Below are 25,864 nucleotides of genomic sequence, written 5' to 3' on the forward strand. Positions count from 1 at the left end.
TCCACCCCCCCCCCCACGACGTCACTGGCCTTGTGAATCAGTTTGTTGAGTCTGTTGGGGTCCGCTACCCTCGGCCTGCTGCCCCAGCATGCAACAGCAAAGAGGATAGCACTGGCCACCACAGACTCATAAAACATCCTCAGCATTGTCCTGCAGATGTTGAAGGACCTCAGCCTCCTCAGAAAGTAGAGACGGCTTTGGCCCTTCCTGTAGAGGGCTTGAGTGTTCTTGGCCCAGTCCAGTTTATTGTCTAAGTGCACTCCCAGGTATTTGTAGTCCTCCACAATGTCCACACTGACCCCCTGGATGGAAACAGGGCTCACTGCTGCCTTGGCTCTCCTTAGATCCACCACCAGCTCCTTGGTCTTTGTCACGTTGAGCTGTAGATGGTTCAGCTCACCACACCAGTCCCCCACCACAGCTCTGTACTCAGCCTCGTCCCCCTCGCTGATACATCCAACCACAGTAGAGTCATCAGAAAACTTCTGAAGATGGCAGGACTCTGTGTGGTAGTTGAAGTCTGTGGTGTAGATGGTGAAGAGGACGGAAGGGAGGACAGTCCTCTGCGGGGCCCCGGTGTTGCTGACCACTCTGTCTGACACACAGTGTTGCAGGCGCACATACTGTGGTCTGCCAGTCAGGTAGTCAACAATCCAGGACACGAGGGGGGATCCACCTGCATCGCTGTCAGCTTCTCACCCAGCAGGGCCGGCCGGATGGTGTTGAAAGCACTGGAGAAGTCAAAAAACATGACCCTCACCGTGCTCGCCGGCCTGTCCAGGTGGGAGTAGATGCAGTTGAGCAGGAAGATGATGGCGTCCTCAACTCCCAACCGGGGCTGGTAGGCGAACTGGAGGGGGTCCAGGAGAGGTCTGACCATGGGCCGCAGCTGTTCCAGAACCAGTCTCTCCAGGGTCTTTATAATGTGGGAGGTCAGTGCCACGGGTCTGTAGTCCTTGGAGTCACTGGGACGTGGCGTCTTTGGCACAGGAACGAGGCAAGATGTCTTCCACAGCACGGGGACCCTTTGGAGACTAAGGCTCAGGTTGAAGACATGGTGAAGGACTCCACATAGCTGAGAGGCACAGGCTTTGAGCACCCCAGGATGGACACCATCAGGGCCTGCAGCCTTATTAGAGTGGAGTCTAGTCAGCTGTCTTCTCACCTGGTCAGCAGTGAGGAACACAGAGGTTACAGGTGGGGTAGGGGGAGGGGGAGTCAGGCTGGAGAGAGGTGTTAACCGGAGGGCTAGAGGAGGGGGAGGGGGAGGTAAGGCTCTCCCAGGAGGAGGGCAAGGGACAGTGAGGGGGGGAGGGGGAAGTAGTGGGGTTGGAGGTGAGACAGCAGTTGTGTTAATGGGGAGATGGGCAGGAGCAGGAGCATCAAATCTGTTAAAGAACAGATTGAGTTCGTTGGCCCTGTCCAAGCTGCCTTCAACTCCTCTGCTGCCAGTTGGTCTGAAGCCAGTGATGGTCCTCATGCCGCTCCAGACCTCCCTCATGCTGTTCTGCTGGAGTTTACGCTCCAGCTTCCTCCTGTACTTCTCCTTAGCCTCCCTGATCTTCACCTTCAGGTCCCCCTGAATGGCCCTCACCTCCTCCCTATTCCCAGCTCTGAAAACCCTCCTCTTAGCATTCAGGATGTTCTTGATGTCCTTTGTTACCCACGGTTTGTTGTTTGGGTAACACTGAACAGTCCTTGCTGGGACAGTGCAGTCCACACAGAAGTTTATGTAGTCTGAGATACACTCAGTCAGCCCATCTATGTCCTCTCCATGTGGCTCACAGAGTGCATCCCAGTCTGTCACCTCAAAACATCCCTGAAGTGTCTCATAGGCCTCCCCCGACCATCTCCTCACTGTCCTTGAGGTCAGAGGTTGCCTTTTCACCAGAGGCACATAGCAGGGGTTGATCTGAACCAGGTTGGGGTCGGATCTGCCTAGTGGGGGGAGGGGGGAAGAGCTGTATGCGTCAATCCTGCGTTATCCTGACTCCTCCTGACTGGTCCAGAGTTCCTCCTGTTCCTCTTTAATGTGTGGGGGGTTCTGGGTCCTCCTTGTCCAGACTGGAGCTCCAACCCTGCTGCTTAGGGGGAACCTCTGCTTTAACCACAGACAGCTGCTGGACGTCTGAGGAGAAGAATCAAATACATGCACATTAGTATTTTTTGGCACCAGAGGTGGGTAGTAACAAGTTACATTTACTACGTTACATTTACTTGAGTACGTTTTTGAAAAAATTGTACTTCTAGGAGTAGTTTTAAATCACCTTACTTTTACTTTTACTTGAGTAGATTAGTGAAAAATAAACTCTACTCTTACTCCGCTACATTAGGCTACAATGAGCTCGTTACTCGTTACTACGCTTCATTGTTTTTACCCCAGCGTACGTCTCATTTTAATGTTTTATTTTGACAGAGAGAGAGTCTTTCGCTGAAGGCTCTACCACGTGACTGTGCTTAACCAATCACACGTCGTTGTGTAATCACGTGACCATACTCGTTTCAGCAGCGGGACAGGTTAGCTTTACAGTCGTAGCAAAGGAAAGACGTCATAATCAAACATCGCCAAGGCAACGCAGACCCCCCCCGGCCTCATAGTGAAAGCGTGGTTACCATAGACATATAATATAATATAATATATACTCTTTATATGTCTATGACGGTTACCTTTTAGGAAAAGCAGCTACGTTATGCGGTGTGTTCAGGGTCGACCAAAACAAACGGACATGTGACCATTCAACAACTCAACATCTAACCTGAGGAGACGTGGCGGTAGTTTTAGTTTTTGCTGTGGAGAGGTGGATGTTTGTCTTTTAGGTTACATACAGTATGTTTTACACATGCAACATGCAGTATCCATCCAAATTTGATGTGACAAGTCTCTCAAGTAAGCTATTTTGTAATTAATAAATTCATTTTAATTTATTGTATTGATTGGATGAACTATAATTTGCCTAAAGATGATTTTTTTGTATTTTTGTCTGTCTGATTGATGCTTGTTTTAAGAAATAAATCAGACGTTACTCAACAGTTACTCACTACTTGAGTAGTTTTTTCATCAAGCACTTTTTTACTCTTACTCAAGTAATTATTTGGATGACTACTTTTACTTTTACTTGAGTCATATTATTCTGAAGTAACAGTACTTTTACTTGAGTACAATTTTTGGCTACTCTACCCACCTCTGTTTGGCACATTAGTAAAGTGCCAAAAAACCAACATGAAAAACAGCAAGAGGGTCTTGTTTTGTTTCCAAGTCCCAGATGGAATCCAGAGTCTGGGTATTTTAATTCCAAAAGACAAAGGAATTTTATCAGGATGCATAGTATCCTAATCCATGTAATAACTGGCCTTTAATAATAAAGTCTCCCAACCACATATAGGTTATTAGTCTGGCTATGGCCGGGTAAACTCAAACTATCCATTAAAGAAAATTTTTAATATGTCAAAGTTCTTAGAGACGTTTTTATGAATTGAAGAATGTTTACCATTGAAATAAACCACTTCTTGTACCTCCTTTTTATACAGACCTTTATTTTGAAGGCTATTCACCAAGCTGCAGCAGGACCGGATGTTATTCTTTGAGCAATATGGCGACTAACGTGAGTGAAAGCATTGGAGTCGGTTTGTTGTTCTGGGAAAGTGTGTGAGCTCCAACAGATGTGGTCCATCAGAGCCTGTGTGTGTCCGGATAAACCTGTCTGGTGGACTTTGTGCTGCTCACCTTCTTTCTGAATGTTTTACCTCGGACTCATCTCCCGGAAGCTACAAAGCTAACGACGCTAGCTTAGCATGCTAGCTGCTTAGCAACAGTTTGAAGGAAAACAAACAGTGTTTTTGACGGAGTTTGTTCGGAGGAAAAGTTTCTGTCATCGTGTGAAAATGTCTAAAGTCCCAATGCTGAGAGGGCTGGTGGAGCAGCGACTAACTGCGGCTGCTGAAGAGATATTTGGGCTGGTTGAAAGAACGATAGCAGAGTACGAGGAGGAACTGTGTCGTTCAAAAGAGGAGCACGAGCGCCAACTACTGGACGCTGTTTTCAGCCCTCAGCTCCGGCTGCACAGAGCAGGTTGGTACCTTTACTTCTTCTCTCCGGTCACCCTCCGGTTACACTGACATCAGACCGGGATGGGCCAACTTCCAGGGCCCCTGTCATTCTGGTTCATCAAACCATGTTATTAAATTACAAAGCAATTAGCCTACTTGGTAAATTATTAGAAAATACGAAAGTAATATCATTGATAAATGCTGTCAAATTGAAAGACTGTGGTCTTGAATAAAGCTAGGCGTATAACTCCACTGTGTGGGACAAACACATCAGATTTAAATTTCAGATTTTACAATAATTAAAGCCTCTGTCCTGTTTGACAGGTCCGGAAAGATCCCCTGCTTAATCTTTTATTTTACATAAAATAAACGGGACCAAACTAGCAATTGAGACCACAAAGTCATTATATTAAAGTTTACTGAGTTATAAATTACGCGAGAAGTAGGTTTTTTTTCTCATGGATTTCTAAAATAAAAAACGGACTTCTTTTTGGAACCTGCAAAAAATTAGAGCACTTGCAGCTTTAAATGTCCCATGACATGATGCTTTTTGGATGGTTTTATATAGACCTTAGTGGTTCCTAATACGGTATCTGAAGTCTCTTTTATATAGGCCTTAGTGGTCCCTAATACTGTATCTGAAGTCTCTTTTATATAGACCTTAGTGGTCCCCTAATACTGTTTCTGAAGTCTCTTTTATATAGACCTTAGTGGTCCCCTAATACTGTTTCTGAAGTCTCTTTTATATAGACCTTAGTGGTCCCCTAATACTGTTTCTGAAGTCTCTTTTATATAGACCTTAGTGGTCCCCCTTAGTGGTGTTGCCTTGACCAACTGCCACTTTGCTTGTTTAAAAGCCACGATGTCTCTCTCTTTCTCTGGGCAGGCAAAGCAAAGAAAGGGGAGGTAACCTTGCTCCTTATGACCTCTTAGACTTCAGATCGGCCCATTTGAGCTTTATTTTTCTCAACGGCAGAGCAGGATACCCAGGGCTCAGTGTACACCTATCACCATTTCTAGCCACTGGGGGACCATTGGCAGGCTGGTGGGGAACGCATATTAATGTAAAAAAATCTCATAAAGTGAAATCTTCATGCCATGGAACCTTTAATGAGCTTTAGCATTGGCTCCACTTTTCTGACCCGGATGCTCTGTCCATTATTTTTTAGTCTATGGTCTCAGGAAAAAGAGAGCAAGTGTTCTGTTTTTTTCTCCAGTAACAGTGGTATCCTATTTCTTTTGTTGTCTGTCCCTTCAGAGCTCCCACAGCAACATGTCTGTAAGGAGGAGGAGGTTCTCTCTGACCAGCAGCTCTGTATTCAGGTGAGGAACTCCAGTCTGGACCGAGAGGACCCAGAGCCTCCACAGATTAAAGAGGAACTGTGCACCAGTCAGGAGGGAGAGCAGCTTGTCCTGAAGCAGGAGACTGATACCTTTATGTTGAGTCTTACTTATGAGGAAAGGGACCACAGTGAAGGTCAGACTCTGAACTTAAACCCTGATGATGACACTCTAAATGCAGCAGAGAAAGAGTCTTTAGCCAACATGCCAGTTATAACCTCTGTGGAATCAGAAGCAAACAGTGACCACCAGCTCCGTAGAGCTGAGAGCCAAGACCAGAAAGGAGGCCAGCATGGAGACTCAGGATCAGCTAGAAATGCAGAGCCAGAACCAAAGAAGAGACAACGCAAGAGCAGAAGTCACAGCAACAACGTAGACAACACTAACGTATCAGAAACAGGTAAATGTAATGAGTCTTTCATGTGTGACATGTGGAAAAGTGTAATTCAGAATTCCGGAGACACATGAAAATCCACATAGGTGAAAAGCCTTATTATTGCAAAACATATGGAAAAGATTTCAGACATAAGGATGTTTTTAACACCTACATGAGAATTCACACAAGTGAGAAGCCTTAGGCTGAATCCCATTTCTCCATCTTACCCCTACCCCTTGGCCCTTACCCCTACCCCTTGGCCCTTGAAACCAAGGGGTAAGGCGTAGGGGTGAAAACATACCCCTATAAAATGGGACACCACTTGGTGACATCACCATACAGTATTGATCACAAACTTCCAAGATGCTGTCTCTGTCTGTTGATTGTGTGGGTTTGGACAACAGTGTCATATGGATTTAAATATTTATATATTTTAGGTTCACTTTGGTAGTGCAGAGGCAGATGTTCTTATCTGTGTAGTACTTAGGTCTGTTTGCAATACATATGTGTATACACATGTATCATGTATACATACATATACACCCTGTATACATGGTGTGTGTATATCTGTTTCAGTTATCACTGTTTTGAATGTCTTTGATGTTCACAAAAACATTTTGTTGACTGTTCAACGTTAGCGTTAGCAATTAGCGTTAGCATTGCAAGCTAGCGATTTTTAAAAAGTTTCAGTTAGGAACATGGTTGCAAGTATACATGTACAGGACTGCATAGACCACAAAAGAAGACTGCCGTAACCTTTTAATCAATTATTTAAGCCGAAAGTACTTACATTAATGTGTCTCTCTGGTCGACGGGCAGCCATTGATGCCCGTGTGTTTTCAAGTGAGGTCGCGTCCACACTATGTTTCTAGGGCTATACACCCCTTGGTCTATCTCCTTCCCTTCGGTCGTAATAGGTATTGGGACAGCACTAGGTCCCGCGTGAACGCGCAAAAGCTATGGGAAGGGGTAAGGGGAAGGAATGGGATTCAGCCTTATTCTTGTAAAACATGTAGAAAAGACTTTGGACATAAAGATAACTTGAAAATCCACATGAGAACCGACATTTATACAAAGTAGTGGCTTGTTGGTCCACGTGAGAAGAGCCCACACAGTTGAGAAATCGTACATTTGCAAGACTTTTGGAAAAAGATTCAGACGGTTCAGCATTATTAAAGCATATGAGAATCCACACAGGTGAGAAGTCTTATTCTTGTGCAACATGTTGAAATGTCTTTGGACTTAAAGATAACTTGAAAATCAACATGAGAACCGACATTTATACATAGTAGTGGCTTGTTGGTCCACGTGAGAAGAACCCACACAGGTGAGACGCTGTATGTTTGCAAGACCTGCAGGAACAGATTCTGTCATGGTTCAGGTTAATGCAGCAGATGAGAAGCCCCAGAGGATAGACTCTGAACAGTGGCCGCTGCAGTCTTGTTTTTTTTTTTTTATCAGGCTGTTTTAGAGAATGTAATCCGCTTTGGGATGACTGCATGGTGAACAAACTTTCTGTATCATCGAAATTTAAGTTATTGGTTATTTGTTAAAGAAAGATAATCACTTTTTCAGTCTCTCTTTGACCAGTGTACTTAAACAGGTGAAGATTATCCTCTGTGGTCCGTCCCATGTTCTGTACTGAGTGTGTGAATTGTTACCATATAGGCATTGGTCGGTTACCGGTTTCAAGGTATATTGTGGTTTGAAAAAGTCACGGTTTCAAATCCTCTAAAGTTTTCTATAGTGTTCCTAAGGTATCAGCTTTTTACCCAGACATTTTGAAATAATACATTTGAAAGCTGTGATTGCAAAACCGTGAAACCGTAATATTTTTGCTTAAGGTTATCATACTGTCAGGATCTCATACACATATACACAGCTCAGCAGTTCAGATAGAACATGTTGCCGATGGGGACATGGGTTAATGACAATTATTTTAGAGAATAAAATGACAAGTATTTTAAGTGTAACAAACGCTACCTCATTTACACTTTCAGAAATCAGCTCTAAAAACTGTAAACTTGTATTTGAGTACAGCTGATATACAGAGTCATGCCAGTGGTTCTCTATTTTATTACCTTGAATAACATTTGGGTTTTTCTCCTGAAAAATAAGCAGAACACTTCTTCCAACTCTGCGTTTTTCCTAAAAATCATTGCTTACAAAGTAGCTCATTGTTAACCTTACTACGTTAGGAGAGATGCGTCATTTGTGATTTAACATAATTTCAATATAGAGTAATTGATCCCAGAAGTTTGAATCTCTGAATATCTTTCCTATTTTGCTCACGTTTATAAAACCGTGAGCACGGTTTATGAATCCGTGCGCACAGTTTATTTAAGCAGTTTTAAGCATAATGTCGTCGGATTAACAGGTGTGAATATTTGTAAAAACTGCTTGTACTTAAAAAAAAATAAAAGCAGAAAGCACCAATTTGGTCGTAGTTTGGAGCCCTGTAAAGAGATCCTGTCAACATGAAATTACAGTTTTCTAACAGTTTTCTACATGTGCTTGTATTTCCTTAATCTCCTCAGACGTCCAGAAGCTGTCGGTGGTTAAAGCAGAGGTTCCCCCTGAGCAGCAGGGGTGGAGCTCCAGTCTGGACCAGGAGGACCCAGACCCCCCACACATTAAAGAGGAACAGCAGCAGCTCTGGACCAGTCAGGAGGGAGAGCAGCTTCAAGGGCTGCAGGAGGCTGATATCAAGTTCCCGTTCACTACTGTCCCTGAGAAGAGTGAAGAAGATGATGAAGAGAAAGCTCAGTCCTCTCAGCTTCATGAAAGCCAAACTGAGGAGAACAGAGAAGCAGAGAGAACAGGATCTGATGGAGAGGACTGTGGAGGACAAGAACCAGCCAGGAACTCAGATCCAGATAGTCCTTTACAACCAGCTACTCATGACAAGACTTCAGACTCCTCTGAATCTGAATCTGAGACTGATGATAGTGCAGAATGGGAGGAGACTAGGGAACCTCAGACAGGTTTAAACCCTCTGCCAAACAATGAAAAACCTGTAAGTGATGTTGGATGTAACACTGGAAACACATCAGTTAGCTCCTCTGAATGTACAGGAAGCTTTGGCCGCAAAAAAAATCTTCAGAAACACTCTGGAGACCAAACAGGAGAGAAACCATTTAGTTGCTCAGTTTGTGGTAAAAGATACCTTCGGAAGAAAACCTTAACGACTCACATGAAACTTCATTCAAAAGAAAAATGTTACACCTGCTCAGTTTGCAAAGCAAGTTTCTGTCAGCTTGGCAATTTGGTTGTACACGTGAGAATCCACAGAGGTGAAAAACCATTTAGTTGTTCAGTTTGTGATCAAAAATTTGCACTGAAGCAAAATCTGAGACGACATTTGACTGTCCACACGGGAGAAAAACCATTTAGTTTCTCAGTTTGTAGTAAAGGTTTTACACAAAAGAAAACTCTGAGACAACATTTGACTGTCCACACATTTTGCTTCACAGAATCAATCCGCTCACTAATTGAAAACAACCCTGCTATTATTATGAGCATGCTCCTTTCAATTACAGATTCAATTCTACAGAATGAGCAGCATAGACGTCATGACTGTTGGTTTTCTAGGACTCTACAACACTTACTAGTAAATTATTTGCCATGTAGAAATATCACTTTTACCAAAAAATATGATTTATGAGTTTAGTGATGCTATTTTTTAAACATCCGTGACCACGACATATGCGCCTGTGTTTCAGTGGCGTCAGTGATGCTCAGCAGTTTTATTCCAGAGCACAGCAGAAAGCTCTGCTGAGCTTCAGAAATGCTTAAGGAAATGGAGCTTGTGTGGACAATACCACATTCCACTACCATATTACTTACTTACACAATACTGCTGGCTATACAAGTTTGATTTAGCAAAAACAACAACCCAAAACAAAAGGTCAAAGGTCAACTGGTGCCCCTCATTGCTAATGTGTATCAGGGACAATGGTTCCAATTTACTTTACTGGAGTATAGCTGTTCCAGCAACATGAAGACAACACGGTAACCCCTACAGATACCAGTGAAATCTAAAAATCTGTGGGAAAATGTTACATTTACAACTTTCCCGGCACACAAAATCCTGAATGATCCCCCATTTGTTAACGGCTGGCTAAAGGCTGGCAACAAAATGGAGGCCACACATAAATTGATCAAAAGTAGTTTATTTATCACAAACTAACCAACACTGGATGTTACATTTCCATAATGCAACTCCATAATAGTGATATTGGTAGATAATTAGAAAGGTAATGCGTCAGTCAAACATCGTTCCATAGACGTGCTCTAAATGTTGTTTCTAGTTTAAGATAGAGCTCTACAGCATGGCACCTCACTAACTCACTCTCTTGGTTTTTCTCTGTTGATAGAAACGGAGAGGAAGAGGAGTCAACGTCACCGCTGTCAGCAGTGTGACAATCCTTCACATCAGGATATTTAAAGATTCATCAGAGAGTTCACACTGGAGAGAAGCCTTACAGCTGTGATCAATGTGGTGCAGCTTTCACACAACAGAGTACCCTAAAACACATCAACGCATTCACACTGGAGAAAAACCGTACAGCTGTGATCAATGTGGGGAAACTTTTTCTCGTGGTGGTAGCCTTAAAACTCACCAGCGCATTCACACTGGAGAGAAGCCGTACAGCTGTGAACAATGTGGGGAAACCTTTTCTCAGAGTGGTAACCTTAAATCTCACCAGCGCATTCACACTGGAGAGAAGCCGTACTGGTGTGAACAATGTGGGGAAACCTTTTCTAAGAGTGATAACCTTAAAACGCACCAGCGCATTCACACTGGAGAGAAGCCGTACTGGTGTGAACAATGTGGGGAAACCTTTTCTCGTAGCAGTAACCTTAAAAGACACCAGCGCATTCACACTACCTCGTTGTGAACATGTTTCAGAGCCAAGCTGTTTCCTCCTCCTCATGCCCTGATAGCTGTGTTGTTATATTCTGATCTTCTCTCCACATTGAAGGCTGACCAGCAGTAACTTTATCTTCTGATCAACATGTATGCTGGTTTCTGTTGGGGGCGAAAGGGAATATAAGGAGCTGTTCAGTGTTACGCAGCACACAGAATTGTGGGGCCACCTTGTTGCTCTGTTTCATTGTGAACTGCGATTCTTGTCATTTGGTTTGGTTGTTCTCTCGAGAAAATAATTAAACTCTTTCACCAAATATCTAAACTTTTAATCCAGTCTTCAGCCTGTCTTATTTTTGTTTCAACAAGGTCTCTTCTTCATCACAAATTCCTCCCTCGCTGAACAGAAACTTCCACAACACCAGTTGGGTCAGTGTTTTCTTTCTTTCATTCCAATTTTAGGTCTGTCAGTCACAGTGAAAACTGGGGACATTTCCGGGGACAGGTCACCGAAACCGGGGACTGTTCCTGGAAACCGGGGACATCTGGTCACCCTCCACAAGGACTTTAGCTTGTGCTACACTAACTGCTAACGATGCTAACGATACTTGTGGGCTAACGATGCTAACAGCCGTTGGTATCATAACTTTTACAAACTGTATGGATGTAAAACAATATTAACACACACATATGTATGTTTTCCATATGTTTATATATGGAAATGAATGAATGTTTACCTTCTGTCCGGTTCAGTGAGTATCTGGTAGAGATAACTGATTCTCTTCATCATCACGGATAACGGTCGATCTCCTCGTCACCGCCGAAGGCCCGCCCCTCTGCCCTCACATCAACAGCTCATTGGACGAGAAGTTAACAGCAACCAATAGAATTAAAGTAGGTTAACAGATTTTAAAAAACTGTATTTTTACTGTAACCTTGAACACATTCAAAATAAATTATTTAACGGTTACAAAAAACAACGGAAAAACTACAAAACAATATGTAATATAGAGTATACATAATTAAACCCAACCTGACATGTGTGTAGTAATAACAATAACAGAACTTTTCTTTCTTAAACATTATTTTAATATTTAAAATCCTGAAAATGTAGAAAGTAAGTGTGTGTGTGTGTGTGTGTATATGTGTTAATATCGTGAGTACATTTCTTGAGTTATGATTGTATGAAATTATGGTTTAAGTAATGATAAATGTTTATATTGACTCAATGTTCACATCACTCCAGTTCGGAGGTCTTTACACTGTTTTCCTGCCCCTCAAAGAATGTATTTCAAAATGCTACTGCGTACACAGAACCACGGGGGGGATAGAGTCCAGGTTGAAATATACACAAGTTATACTTTAAATATCAACATATTATTAAAATAAAAATTGGGCGTGTACAGGGAGGGATAAGAGGCTGATTCACATATGCACACTTGTAGTTAATATGTGATTTATAAACAAAATATTACATACAGATCTGCATGCGCACGGTTTTATAAATCTGATTTATTTTGGCTTTTGGGTGTAGTACACTTTCAGCTAGGATCCCATGCTAAAAGTAGTGATTATTTACATGGAGTCTGGTGGAGATATGCTGCTCTATACACGCTAAAAGTAGTGATTATTTACATGGAGTCTGGTGGAGATATGCTACTCTATACACGCTAAAAATAGTGATTATTTACATAGAGTTTGGTGGAGATATGCTGCTCTATACACGCTAAAAGTAGTGATTATTTACATGGAGTCTGGTGGAGATATGCTGCTCTATACACGCTAAAAGTAGTGATTTTTTACATGGAGTCTGGTGGAGATATGCTGCTCTATACACGCTAAAAGTAGTCATTTTTTACATGGAGTCCGGTGGAGATATGCTGCTCTATACACTAAAAGTAAAGATTAGTTACATAGAGTCTGGTGGAGATATGCTGCTCTATTCACTAAAAGTAAAGATTATTTACATAGAGTCTGGTGGAGATATGCTGCTCTATACACTAAAAGTAAAGATTATTTACATAGAGTCTGGTGGAGATATGCTGCTCTATAGCTAAAAATGTAACTGTAGTTTGTTCTTGAGTGTAGTAACGAAGTGTTTGTACTTCGTTACTTCCCATCTCTGATGCCCACTGGTGCAGATTAAAGTCCAGTGCCAAGCAGTCGGGATGAAAGTCAGCCCCTCCAAGGCTGAAAGCGCAGGATTGTTCCCATCGGGTTGGGAGTCAGCTGCTGTTCCAAGTGAAGAAGTTCTTGTATCTCAAAGGTATATTTCAAATAGTGCAACTTGTTCCAACGCAAAAACCACTATACTACTGAAACTTTGGATGACCACCTCCGCCTGTCACACGGAAGACTGGGGTTTGATTCCACCATAGCAGTGCAAGCATTTTGCCATGGTTTGATTTCCAGCCACCGCCAGGTCTTGAAGCCATATACAACATTAACATTACATGTTTTACCCAGGTTTCTTCTTTTATTCAGTGATCTATGATCTATATCCTATGCATGAGCAGTGGAGCAGAGTGGCGCTACCCAGAACGTATTTGTCCACTTTCTCATCTCCTTTTCTTACCAATCAAACCCAAAGCTCCCTTCCATTTTCTGCCAATCACGAGAGACTTCATATCCATTTCTTGCCAATCAAAAAAGCGCCTCCTCTTGGCAACGCCCATCTCCATTTCCTACCAATCAAAACACATTTTCTGCTTCAATGGCAATCGCAAGAGAAGAAGACTCATTGCGGTAGAAAATGTAAATAGTTAGATTTGACTATGCATACAATACTATGATGTATTGTGATTTATATGTTATGTGTGTTTTACTCTTTGTACAGAAGTAGTTTGTTGATTCTCTTATTTTCCTCCCTGGTGTAAAAACCTTTGTATAGTCAGTAATTTCTTGTGCTAAACAATATTTATTTGTTACCTAAAGACATATTGTTTTGTTGAGATCAATGTAATAAAGTTGGCATGTATTATATTAATTGGCTTCATTTCAATATTATTCCAAATTATAGTGTACACACTGCTGAGCATATGACTTGCCTTTATACACCCTACTTCCCTGCATTGATTACTGTAAGACATACTAGCTTTTAGAGAAAGAGAACTAAAAATGCTTTGGTTTTACCTGTGATACATTGTTTAAAGAAAAAGAAATGATTTATTACTAAACAATTATTATAAAGACTAACTTTTAATATTGACCAAATATAGCACGATTACTAAATGTATGCAGTGCTAAAACAGATATATTGTTCAAAAGTCAATCTAAACGTGATAAATTATTTGTTTAAATTGTTTCCCAACCTTACTAATATCTTATTCCTCTAAAACTTAGTTTAGTAGAACAATAAAGTTGTGGACAGTGTAATTGGATCTTCTGGCACTAGGTGGGGATCGAACCTGTGACCTTTGAATCTACGTTAAACTTCCCTTATTTCCCAGAAACATTCCAATTTCAGCAATTAAATTAAAATCTGACTTCATAGAAACTATACAACTCTTACACTTTGTGGGTAATTTAGCATCTTTCTCATCTTTTCTCTCATTTCTCCTTTTTTCCTCCTTTTTTCCTCTTCCTTTTCCTCTTTTTCCTTCTTCCCTCCCTCTTCCCCTTTTTCCTCTTCTTCCCCCCCCCTTACAGACTATTGTTCCCCAGCTTTGGCGCAGCGGAAGCGTGCTGGGCCCATAACCCAAAGCTCGATGGATCGAAACCATCCTCTGCTAATTCCTATGCTTTGTACCAGCAGTCTGTTGATGTTTAACATAGCGTCTGATGCTGCTAGTGTCTGAAGTGAAATGTCTCCGCTGGCCGAAGAATTAACTTAATAGTTTGTTAAGTTAATTTCTTCCATAAAAATAGAAACTACAGTGCTCATACCTGCTGTAACACCCATTAAAACTGGAGCATAAAACAATAAATACATTACACTACAGTTAATAAATACTGTAAATAGAAACATGTACGTTTAAAGTAAAGTAAAACCTGTAAATGCAACGGCAGTGGCTGGAAATCAAACCTGGGCTAAATGCTTGCACTGCCATGATATAATACATAGTCAAAAAGTAACATATCTGTTGCCTTTCTGCTGGACAATACAACGTTTACTGCAAATCTTGTAACACAGACATTGCTGGAGGCTTCCAGTAGTTATGAGATAACACAATATTATTCATGAAGGTACATCTGCAATTTGGTGTAATGTCATATGTTATTGGTTTTCTACCGCTCTTAAAGAATGCCTCTTGTTGTAGGCAGGATTTGAACCTGCGCGGGGAGACCCCAATGGATTTCTAGTCCATCGCCTTAACCACTCGGCCACGACAACCTGAAACACAGACCTATACCTGTTTGCATCAATGTTCATAAACATTTCAATTGGTTAGTAATATCAGACATGGACAAAGTGCAAATCCTAGTCTGTGGATAGTTGTTGATGAAGTTTGATAGATTGATATGCTCCCTTATTTGTACAAGAGCTATTTTGTAAGAGATCTAATGTTTTATCAAATCCGGTTGGGCAAATAACCTTTCTGCTTACTTCCTACTTGTTTCTGCATTTGTTCAGAGCTATGTCTGATGATGAACTCATAACCAAGACGACCCCAAAGAGAAGCACTTATGGACCCTGTAGTGGCGAATTGTCCTCCGATTGAATAAAACAAACTAAAAACTCAATTTACAACAGCCACTGAAGCACCGAAGGAGTGAATCTTACGCAGAGATAAAAACTTTGATTGTCCAGGCAGAGATGGCGTTCTGTCAGGTTTATTGATCCATTTTCTTGGCAAACAAACATTTCACGTGAATGATCAATGGCGTCTCTAGGCTCTGTAACTCTGTGTCTCTGTCTCTATCTCTGTAACTCTGTGTCTCTGGTAAAAAACCATCAGCCCTCCCCCGGTGTCTAACTCCCACATACCTGTTCACCTATACTTGTAGACTACACCTGGTGGCTAAGGCTGCCTGGTACCTTCAAAACAAAAGCACTAAAACTAACCCAAATAAAATACTAATGATAACCAAATTTATGTAGCTGCATAATTAAAGGAAAACTGAAATTAAACTAAATCAAATAATAAGCTACTACATATATAACAAAATAATGAATAGCTCCAACATTCCGGCCCCTAATTGTGAAAAGTGTAAACTCACAATTACCTTTCTTTATGTCAATAAAGGGAGCTATACTCTAGCTATACTCTAACTACCCCATATCAATTAGGTTTTCCTTCATCCGATTGCTGTAAAAGAAACAGACAGAAAGAAGATAGGATAGAATGAGAGAAAGAGAATAGATGTCCATGATGCTACACTGTGGCCTCCAGTAGCAGGCAGATCTTCGTTATAGGTCTCTCCAACACACTGGTCTTAGTTTGTATGCACACAGAACGAACCAATCCCTTAGAGTCGGACTTGGTACTCAAAACTCGGCCCATCATCCAGGATCCTCTTGGAGCTGTAGCGTCAGCAATGATGACAATATCACCTGGAGAGAAGCTTCTTCTTGCCTTAGCCCATTTTTGTCTTTCCTGCATCACAAGTAAGTACTCAGATGTCCATCTTTTCCAAAAGATCTCTGCAATATATTGTACTTGCTTCCATCTTCTTCTTATGTACAAGTCACTTTTCTCAAAGAGTCCTGGTGGGAGAATGGGGTTTTGCTTTCAGCAGAATTATATGATTTGGAGTAAGAGCTTCAAGGTCATTGGGGTCATCAGAAACCTTTGTGATGGGTCTGTCATTCAGGATTGCCTCCACCTCGCAAAACAGTGTCTGCAGACCTTCATCATCTATACTTGCTGTCCAAGAACAGAGGTAAGTATACTTCTTACTGAGCGAATCAGGCGCTCCCAAATGCCACCTTGATGTGATGCTGCTGGCGTGTTAAAACTCCACTTAATTCCATCTTGAATCAAGGCACCCTGTATTTTCGCATTATTTAAAGCAGCAAGACTTTGCTTCAACTCTTTGTTTGCTCCGACAAAATTTGTGCCATTATCAGACCTTAAACTTGACACAGGACCTCTTCTACAAATGAATCTCCGCACAGCATTAATGCAGGAGTCAGTGTCAAGGGAGTGTGCCACTTCCAGGTGTACAGCGCGACTGGTCAGACAGGTGAAAAGTACTCCATACCTTTTTGGAAGACTTCTACCTCTTTTAACCACTAGAGGGCCAAAATAGTCAACTCCCACGTCCGTGAAAGGAGCCTTGTCCGGCATAACTCTCTCCTCAGGTAAGTCTGCCATCTTTTGCTCTCCAAGTTTTCCTCTGTAACGTTTACACACAATGCATTCTGTAATTGTCTTCCTTGCAGCAGAGTTGGCATTAATTATCCAATATCTTTGTCGAAGTCTGTTCAACATTTGGTTTCTACCAGCATGTCCTACTTGTTGATGGATATGGCGTAAAATCAGCTGGGAAACATGCAGGTCCTTTGAAAGGATAACAGGATGTTTGGTTTCTGCTGGTAGTGCTGACCTTTGCAAGCGACCACCAACTCTGAGAATGCCGTCCTCCAGTAAAGGATCTAGCTTGTACAATGGACTGTCCTTGAAAACATTACCTGAGCCATGATTTAATGAAGCAATTTCACTCTTGAACTTATCTTTCTGGCAAAAACGAAGTATTGCCTTCTCTGCCTCATCACAATTCTCCAAAGTCAAGCCTTTTACTCCAAGCGTCGCTTTGAAGCTCTGAAGTTTCTGTTCTACACAACCTTTAACTCCTGTATTCTTGTCACTCTCAGCAGCTTTAAGTTCTTGTCTCTTTTGGCTCAAAAGCAAAAGAACTTCCTTAAGCTTGAGGAACCAGGCAACTGATGTTTTAAGTTTCCTCCAAGATGAGAAGTAGTTGATGAGATGAGTTGTGGGATCTTCTGAGTTCTTGACAATGGCATTCACTGATGCTTCTCTTTTGACCTCTGGGTCATCCTCTGAAATCGCAATTAGATCCATGTCAGATACAGGCCAGTCCTTCTCTGGCGAATAGAGAAAATCTGGTCCTTTTATCCATTTTCCACATAGAAGAAATTCTTTGGCTCTCAATCCACGAGATGCTTCGTCTGCCGGATTGACCTTGGAGCCCACGTACTTCCACTGGTCAACATCTGTGGCTTCTCTAATAACAGAGACTCTGTTAGCAACAAAAGTATGGAAGCGTTTAGTTTCGTTGCTGATGTACTTGAGAACAGTTGTACTGTCGGTCCAAAACCTTGACTTCTCCAACTGACACTGCATCTCCCTGTGAAGCATTTGATCCATACGAACAGCAAGAACTGCAGCTGTAAGCTCCAGCCGAGGAATGGTGATTGACTTTAGAGGTGTAACTCTGGCTTTTCCCACAAGAAATGAAACATGCACATTGTTACCATCTTGTAGTCTCAGGTAAGCCACCGTACCATAACCAACTAAACTGGCATCAGAAAAATGATGAATTTGTGCTGTTGCAGATACACTGAAGTTCTGGGGTTTAATGCAACGATCCACCTTGAATTCACTTATTCTTTGGAGGTCACTCAGCCAGTCATACCATTGTTTGGAGAAGAAAGGGGGAATTTGTTCATCCCACTTTAAGTTTCTCCTACAAAGCTCCTGCAACATTAACTTGGCTGGCATGATAAAGGGGGCCAAAAACCCTAATGGATCATACAATGAGCTCACCACTGACAAAATACCTCTCCTGGTATGAGGCCATTCCTGCAACACAGCCCTGAACCCAAACTTGTCAGATTCAGAACACCACTGCAGTCCAAGTGCTCTTTCCATAGGAAGCTGGTCCGTGTCCAAATCCAACTCTTTCATCCCTGTTGCTCGGATGTCATTTGGAATTGACATCAGCACAGAACGTCTGTTAGTCACCCATTTCTGAAGACTAAATCCACCTTTGTGACAAAGTGCAGTCAAGTCCTTTACAATACGAATGGCATCTACTTCTGAAGCTGTTGACTTTAGGCAGTCATCCACGTAAAAGTTGTGGTTGATTGTGCTGATCACTTCAGGAGGAAAATCAGATGCATTGTCCTCTGCAGTTCTCCTCAAGGCATAATTTGCACAACTTGGGGATGACACAGCTCCAAACAAATGAACTCTCATTCGGTATTCCATTGGTTCCTTGTCAGTGTTGCCATTGGGCCACCAAAGAAAGCGCAGGAAGTTCTTATGTTTATCAGGCACTTTTACCTGATGAAACATGGCACTGATGTCAGCCATAACTGCAACAGGTTCTTTCCTGAATCGAATAAGGACCCCAATAAGAGAGTTGGTGAGATCTGGGCCCTGTAAAAGCTGGCAGTTCAGTGACGTTCCTTTATATGTGGCACCACAGTCAAACACAACTCTTAACTTTCCTTTGGTGGGGTGATGTACTCCGTGATGGGGAATGTACCACACTTTTCCATCATCTTGTTCCAACTGATCAGTGGGTATTATTTCAGCATAGTCTTGAGCCAACATATCACTGAGAAATGAGGTGTATTCATCCTTATACTTGACATTTCTTCCAAATTTCCTCTTCAGGCCTTGAAGCCTCTGCTCTGCAACACAGCGATTGTTTGGTAGGACAGGGTCTTTAGCTCGGAAAGGTAAGTCAATGAAATAATGTCCAGCTATAAGTTCTGTTGTTCTACTCACAGTTTGCATGAACTTGATTTCCTCTCTTGACATTTCCAACTGCTCCTCAGATGTTCTTTCATTAAAATCGTGATTGTATTGCTTGATGAGCATGTCTTCCAGATGTTCCACAGAAATCCGGTTGGTTGTGACAACAGAGCAGCCAGTCTTGACTCCATTGCTGTCTCCACCGCGCAGTGGTCCATTAATTACCCAGCCAACTCTGGTCCGAACTGCGTAGGGTCCTTCTCCTTGGCTGTTAATCACCTCCCAAGGTTCCATCACTTTTGCTGCATCAGTCCCAATGAGCAAATCAACATCTGCATCCACATCATGAAGCTTTATCTTCCTTAGGTAGGACCATTTGCAACATCCTCCTGTCGTGGAATATTCAACCTTGAAACTGGCATAGTCTTTTGAGTTAGGACATGAGACAACTCTATAAAATCATCTGTGTCCATACCAGAAACTTCCAAACCAGTCAGTACAGTGGTGCTCACAATCTTCTTTTGCCCCATTGTTCTTAATACAATGTTAGCTGGTTTGCCTCCCAAGCCCAGTCTCTTTGCCAACTGACTGTACAGAATGTACCTGAACTTCCTGGATCCAAGAATGCATATGTATGCATCACTTTATTACTCTTCTGGCCTTTAACCTGAACTGCAACAATGGAGAAAACAGCGTTATCCTCATCACCGGCCCCTATATGACCACATGTCTGTGACGGTCCAGGTGACTCTCTCACTGGAGGGCTCACGGCTTTGGATTCTTTAAAGGACTTACTTGTGTCCTTTTCCTCAATATGAAGGACTGATGGATGCTTCTGGTGACACACACTACAATCCAAACGACTCCTGCAGTCTTTGCTTATGTGACCAGGCTTTAGGCAACCAAAACAAATTCCATTTTCCTTTATGAAACTTATCTTGTCCCGTTGAATCTTCATCTTGAAGCGTGAGCATTTATCCAGTGAGTGACTGTTTTCCTGACAAAATAAACAGCATCTAAGGTTGCTTTCAGTAGAAGAAGACTTGAGCTTGTTGTCCTTGTAGACTTCATTTCCTTCTTTTACTGCAGTGACACTGGTGGCAAAGGTGCTACCCGGCTCCTTTGCTTAGGTCCCCTAGCATCAGAAGCTTTGGTGTAGGTAGTTGGTTGTGAATCCTGAATATTTCCAAATAGTGGGTCAGAGGCGATTTTAACTTGTTTTTCCACAAAGGTCACAAGGTCAGCAAACATAGCTCTGCATCCACTTCGCTCCTGTAGATCACATGCAACATTTCTCCATTTTTCCCTTAATTTATAGGGAAATTCATCACAATGTTTCTAAGGTTAGATGGCATGTTCAACTCATTCATGTAGCTGATGTGCTGTGTTAAATTGGAGCAACCTCGTAGAAAAAGAGAAAATGATTGCAGCGCGTTAACATCTTCTACTTTGATGGGAGCCCATTGAAGGATTTTGTTCATGTAGGCACAAGCAACTTTGTGTTCATTCCCAAAATGTTCAGCAAGAAGGGCTTTAGCTCTTTGGTATCCTTGACCAGAAGGTAAATGCTGACAACTCTTCACAAGGTCTCTTGGCTGACCCCTAGTGTACTGCTCCAGGTAGTGCAAACAGTCACTAAAGTTGCTCGTTTTAAATTCCACACCATTTTCAAACGCACGAATAAAAGATTGAAACTCAAGAGGGTCACCATCAAACACAGGAATACTTCTGCCTGGCAGAGAAGTTGCCAAATTTTGCTGAACCAAAAGTGCAGTGATGTCATTCTGTCGTTGCATGATATTTATAATATCATTCTGGCTGTTATTGTTGCTTGCTTGGTTCACATCAGGTCCATATTCTGGTTGTTGAACATCATAAACCACTTGTGCCATTTGTGCTTGGGTATTTCTTATTATTGGTTGGATGTCAGTTAGTGTTACTGCAGCTTGTTTAGGCCTCACAGTCACTGCTTGTGTCCCAAGGTGAGATTGGTCTTTGACGTTGCTTTTATCAATCCTTTCCGCACAAAATAATCCGCATTGGGATTTAATCCACTTGTTCTTTGGGCACTGTTCTTCTCAAGATATGAGTTCATTCCATCAGACACTTTAGAACCAGACTTTGAGTTAATTTCCAGTACATGAAGTTTTGCATTAGCTGCAGCCAGTTTTGTTTCCAGAGCTAATTTTTCCATTTCCCTTCTTAGCTCCTCCTCTTTGGCTTCCAATGAATGTTTCTTTTTAATGCAGCCATGTGCTCCTCAAGTGCTGCCTTATTAGCTTCCGTTTTAATTCTTGCAGATGAGGTGGATGATAATCTGGATAACTGAGAGTGTGGCCTGGAATGAATGTCTGTCACACGTGAAATGTTTGAAGCACTGTCCTCAGGATCAATACCATCAGAAGCCACACTTTGGTTATCAGGGTGTTCAACATCATTGTCCTTTAATTCCACATATGGGTGGCCAGCTTCAGCACACCAACTCTTTACCTCTTCAGTAAAGTCATAAAACAAAGTTCTTTTCTCGTTAAAATATTCTTTTGTCTTTCAACCTCATCCTCTGGTAAATTCAGATTTAATATGGATTCATGCATGTCATTTGCTTCCTCGTGACATTTGATGAATTTAGCCAGCTGTGAATGCACACATTTCACATTGTCAGGGGAGTCCATCAAATCACGCACTTGTTTCATGTACCTCTTGGCTTGTTTGCATTTTAAAGATCTCTTTTCTTGACACGTTTTCACATAAAATGCCAAGCCTTTTATTGTGAGCTTAACGCCCCGCTTTCCAGAGCGTGCAGACGCTGTTTCACTCATGACACCCGCTGCAGTGTCGGACATTATCTCCTTAACTGGGACCTTTAAGACTCGTTTAACGCCCACACTTTATTTGCAGTATTTCAGACAATACAGGGAAACATTTTCAATTCATGATTTGCATCGGAGATTTATGAATGCTTGCAGTTCTAGTGAGGATTGCGCAATCTGACTGTGCGCGTCATCCAAACTACAAATTTCTTTTCTTTAAAGTCCCAATGTTCATCAATATGCAGTGAAACAATGACTCAAGTACTCCAATAGTAAAGCCGTTTTCCAATACAGCATCCTGAGTTAATCTTTTCACATACCGATGCTGTTGCGTGGCTTTGAGCGTTGTCCGTAGGCCGCTGGCTCTCCATGCGCATCCATTCACAGAAAACTCCAATAGTTGTCTTTTCCTCGTGAGCGATCCAAAACTTCCACAAAATCCAAAAACAAAAATCCACTTCAAGGGCGGGTTTTTTACTTGTGTAGTGGCGAATTGTCCTCCGATTGAATAAAACAAACTAAAAACTCAATTACAACAGCCACTGAAGCACCGAAGGAGTGAATCTTACGCAGAGATAAAAACTTTGATTGTCCAGGCAGAGATGGCGTTCTGTCAGGTTTATTGATCCATTTTCTTGGCAAACAAACATTTCACGTGAATGATCAATGGCGTCTCTAGGCTCTGTAACTCTGTGTCTGTCTCTATCTCTGTAACTCTGTGTCTCTGGTAAAAAACCATCAGCCCTCCCCCGGTGTCTAACTCCCACATACCTGTTCACCTATACTTGTAGACTACACCTGGTGGCTAAGGCTGCCTGGTACCTTCAAACAAAGCACTAAAACTAACCCAATAAAATACTAATGATAACCAAATTTATGTAGCTGCATAATTAAAGGAAAACTGAAATTAACTAAATCAAATAATAAGCTACTACATATATACAAAATAATGAATAGCTCCAACAGACCAAATCATCAGTGTATCCATTTGAGATGATCTGAATGTGATTACAATGACATCCATCTTCAGTTAGTCTGTAGCATTGTCATGTTCAACTGCCCCAACAAGTAGCACTTACTGAATTCAACAGTCAAGTCAATGCTAAAGTTAGGATAATAGGAATGACTTAGAAAACATTTCAGCATTGTTCAACCAGTAACAAGGGAGAATATTCTTTTTAAACATTTCTATAGGGAGGTCAGCAAAACTACCCGTCTGTCTGTACAGACTACAACTCAACCCTTTTTCAAACCTAAGCTTTGTGAGTAACGTTTCCAGATGTCTTTGTGTAGGTGTTGCAGAAATGCTGGAGTAGTGTGGATACGTGGCCTAAATATAACAACACCTATGCGTTGTTATAGGAAAACGGTATTAAATGATATATAGTCCAAGAAAGACAAAACCTTTACATAAGCATTGAGCATGTTCCTGCTGTCAAAGAGAGCTTTACCGTGACGTAGGATCACCTACCTCAGGATCCAGGAATCCACAAAAACAACAAATGAGGCTAAGAGCTATGTAAACATTTAAATTAAAACATGTATGTGCATTAGTAAAGACAATGAAACCTGTACTCTTTCTTATCTATGTTGTTTCTTCTTGCTGACATAGTGCCAAATGTTGTCTGGCTCACTGTTGACTCGACTGAACCATTTAATTGTCTCACTCAGTGTTAAAATTAAAATAAAAAACAAACATGTTTTCTGCCCGGTTTCCAATCAGGGACCAGTTTCAGCAGGTTTGATTTAAAGGAAATGGTACTCTTAAAAGTTGTTGGGGTTCTACCGTTAAACTAATGAGGAAGAATCTAAATCAACCAAAAACAAGTCCAGGAACTTAATCTTTCAACTGTTACACCTGTATCTGTCAAGTCCTGACCATTCCCTGACCGTAATTGAACCGGACCACGGCGGTGAGAGCGCCGAATCCTAGCCACTAGACCATCAGGGAGTCACATCTATCAGATTTATCTTTGTAGATGTGAGTTTCCTTGTGCAAATATGAAAAGTGACGTGTAATAAAAAGGCTTAAAAGTGTTGGGAAAAACCCACGAAGATTTAAGAAGGAAAATCAGAGGGAGAAGACGGGGACAGATCTGTGGGAGAAGACGGGGACTGATCTGTGGGAGAAGACAGGGACAGATCAGAGGGAGAAGACGGGGACATAGCAGAGGGAGAAGATGGGGACATATCAGAGGGAGAAGATGGGGACAGATCGAGGGAGAAGACTGGGACATATCAGAGGGAGAAGACTGGACATATCAGAGGGAGAAGACTGGGACATATAATGGAGAGAAAACAGGGACAGATCTGTGGGAGAAGACGGGGACATATCAGAGGGAAAAAACGGGGATAGATCAAAGGACCAACACACGGAGACTTTGATTCCTAATAATTAAACTGAAATAATAAATCTGTCTTCCAGGAAAAGACGGGACAGATCCGTCTGGAGAAGACGGGACAGATCAGAGGACCAACCCAAATCACGAAGACAGAGACAGATCCTTTTATTCTTCCTTATTCTTGTTGGAGAACAGAAGAACTCAGTTTTGTTTTTTATTTTCTGTTTGCGTCCGTTTTAAAACCCGAGCACCTTATTTAAGTTTTGTTGCATGAATGTTTTATTTTGAAAGAGTGTAAAACAACTTCTAATAAAACAGGTTGAACTATCTGAGATTATTCATAAAGTGTGTGCGTGTGCGTGTGCGTGTGCGTGTGTGTATGTGTGTCAAAAAAAACAATGATTCAGTTTAAATATATTTTCATCCACAAATAAATTTTAGTCTTCAAAGCCTTGTAGTAACTCGTAGAATAGTACGTCAAAATATTCATAAAAAAAATAGTATAGTATGTCGAAATAGTCCTAAAAAGTCATGGCATGACGTCTCGAAAATTCCTAAAAAGTCATAGTTTAGTATGTCAAACAATCATAAAAGTCATAGTATAGTATGACTTATAGTATAAGTATTTAAAGATAGTATTTAAATATCACTAAATAAAGAAGATACCTGGGTAAAACAAGTAATGTTAATGTTGTATATGGCTTCAAAACCTGTAAATGTAACTGCAGTGACTGGAAATCAAACCTGGGCAAATCTTGTAACACAGATTGAAAATAAATGCTAAGAAATACATTGGTGGAGAGTGGTGGCTTCCAGTACCTATGAGATAACACAATATTGTTAATGAAGGAACATCCGCGTTTGTTATATGAGTCATTGAGTCATTGATGAGTCATTAGTTTGCTACCACCCTTAAGAATGCCTTTCGTTGTCTCAATGTCAGAAATCTCAGAAATAACCATAGAATAACAACTTCCATTCATGTGCTTGTGTTCAACCACCTGTCAGTGTATTTTCAGCATCAGTTGTGTTTTTTTTGTTTTTAAAACACTTGCCCCGTGTGAGGGTTGAACTCACGACCTTCAGATCATGAGACTGACGCGCTGCCTACTGCGCCAACGAGGCAAAAAAGAACAGAAGGGCATGAAATGCAAGTTTAAGGCACAATATACACAGAGTTCATTCATCGGCCATTTCTGTTCATTTGGCCTAATTATGTTTTTTGTACACTGTGTAGGCTGTACACTGCAGCCTCTGCTACCTCTTGCGTAAGCCAGAGCTCAAGGTTTTCTGATCTGGCCTCCTTGGCAGGTGATTAACCACGCTGGAAACATAACTGGCCCAGTGGCGCAGCTCCAACCCTCCGGAGGTAGGAGGGCCCGTAGCTTGCCCACTAGCTGTGTGGCATTCCTTGATGTTGGCAGGCTCAGGAGGCAGTTATCCACGTAGAAACATCTTTCCACTGATGACCG

At 41.7% G+C, this 25,864-nt stretch overlaps 1 protein-coding gene, 1 long non-coding RNA gene and 2 other non-coding genes across 4 annotated transcripts; 1 reads left to right on the plus strand and 3 right to left on the minus strand.

The window, feature by feature from the left end:
* Positions 1-3,609: 3,609 nt before the first annotated feature.
* LOC116680986 (zinc finger and SCAN domain-containing protein 31-like) lies at positions 3,610-9,478 on the plus strand. Its single transcript, XM_032509564.1, has 3 exons — positions 3,610-4,069; positions 5,306-5,788; positions 8,302-9,478. Exons 1-3 carry the CDS (start codon positions 3,883-3,885, stop codon positions 9,426-9,428), a joined length of 1,797 nt encoding a protein of 598 aa, XP_032365455.1. The 5' UTR covers positions 3,610-3,882; the 3' UTR covers positions 9,429-9,478.
* LOC116680987 (uncharacterized) lies at positions 7,438-15,635 on the minus strand. Its single transcript, XR_004329941.1, has 3 exons — positions 15,622-15,635; positions 13,417-13,420; positions 7,438-7,493 (listed from the first exon to the last, which is right to left on the minus strand). It is a non-coding gene; the product is annotated as an uncharacterized LOC116680987 (long non-coding RNA).
* Positions 14,886-14,967, minus strand: trnas-aga (transfer RNA serine (anticodon AGA)). The gene has a single exon. It is a non-coding gene; the product is annotated as a tRNA-Ser (tRNA).
* A 9,809-nt stretch (positions 15,636-25,444) lies between the features above and the next one.
* On the minus strand, positions 25,445-25,517 carry trnam-cau (transfer RNA methionine (anticodon CAU)). The gene has a single exon. It is a non-coding gene; the product is annotated as a tRNA-Met (tRNA).
* Positions 25,518-25,864: the final 347 nt, after the last annotated feature.

This window comes from Etheostoma spectabile, unplaced genomic scaffold (assembly GCF_008692095.1).
Source record: "Etheostoma spectabile isolate EspeVRDwgs_2016 unplaced genomic scaffold, UIUC_Espe_1.0 scaffold00018528, whole genome shotgun sequence".
NCBI lineage: Eukaryota > Metazoa > Chordata > Actinopteri > Perciformes > Percidae > Etheostoma > Etheostoma spectabile.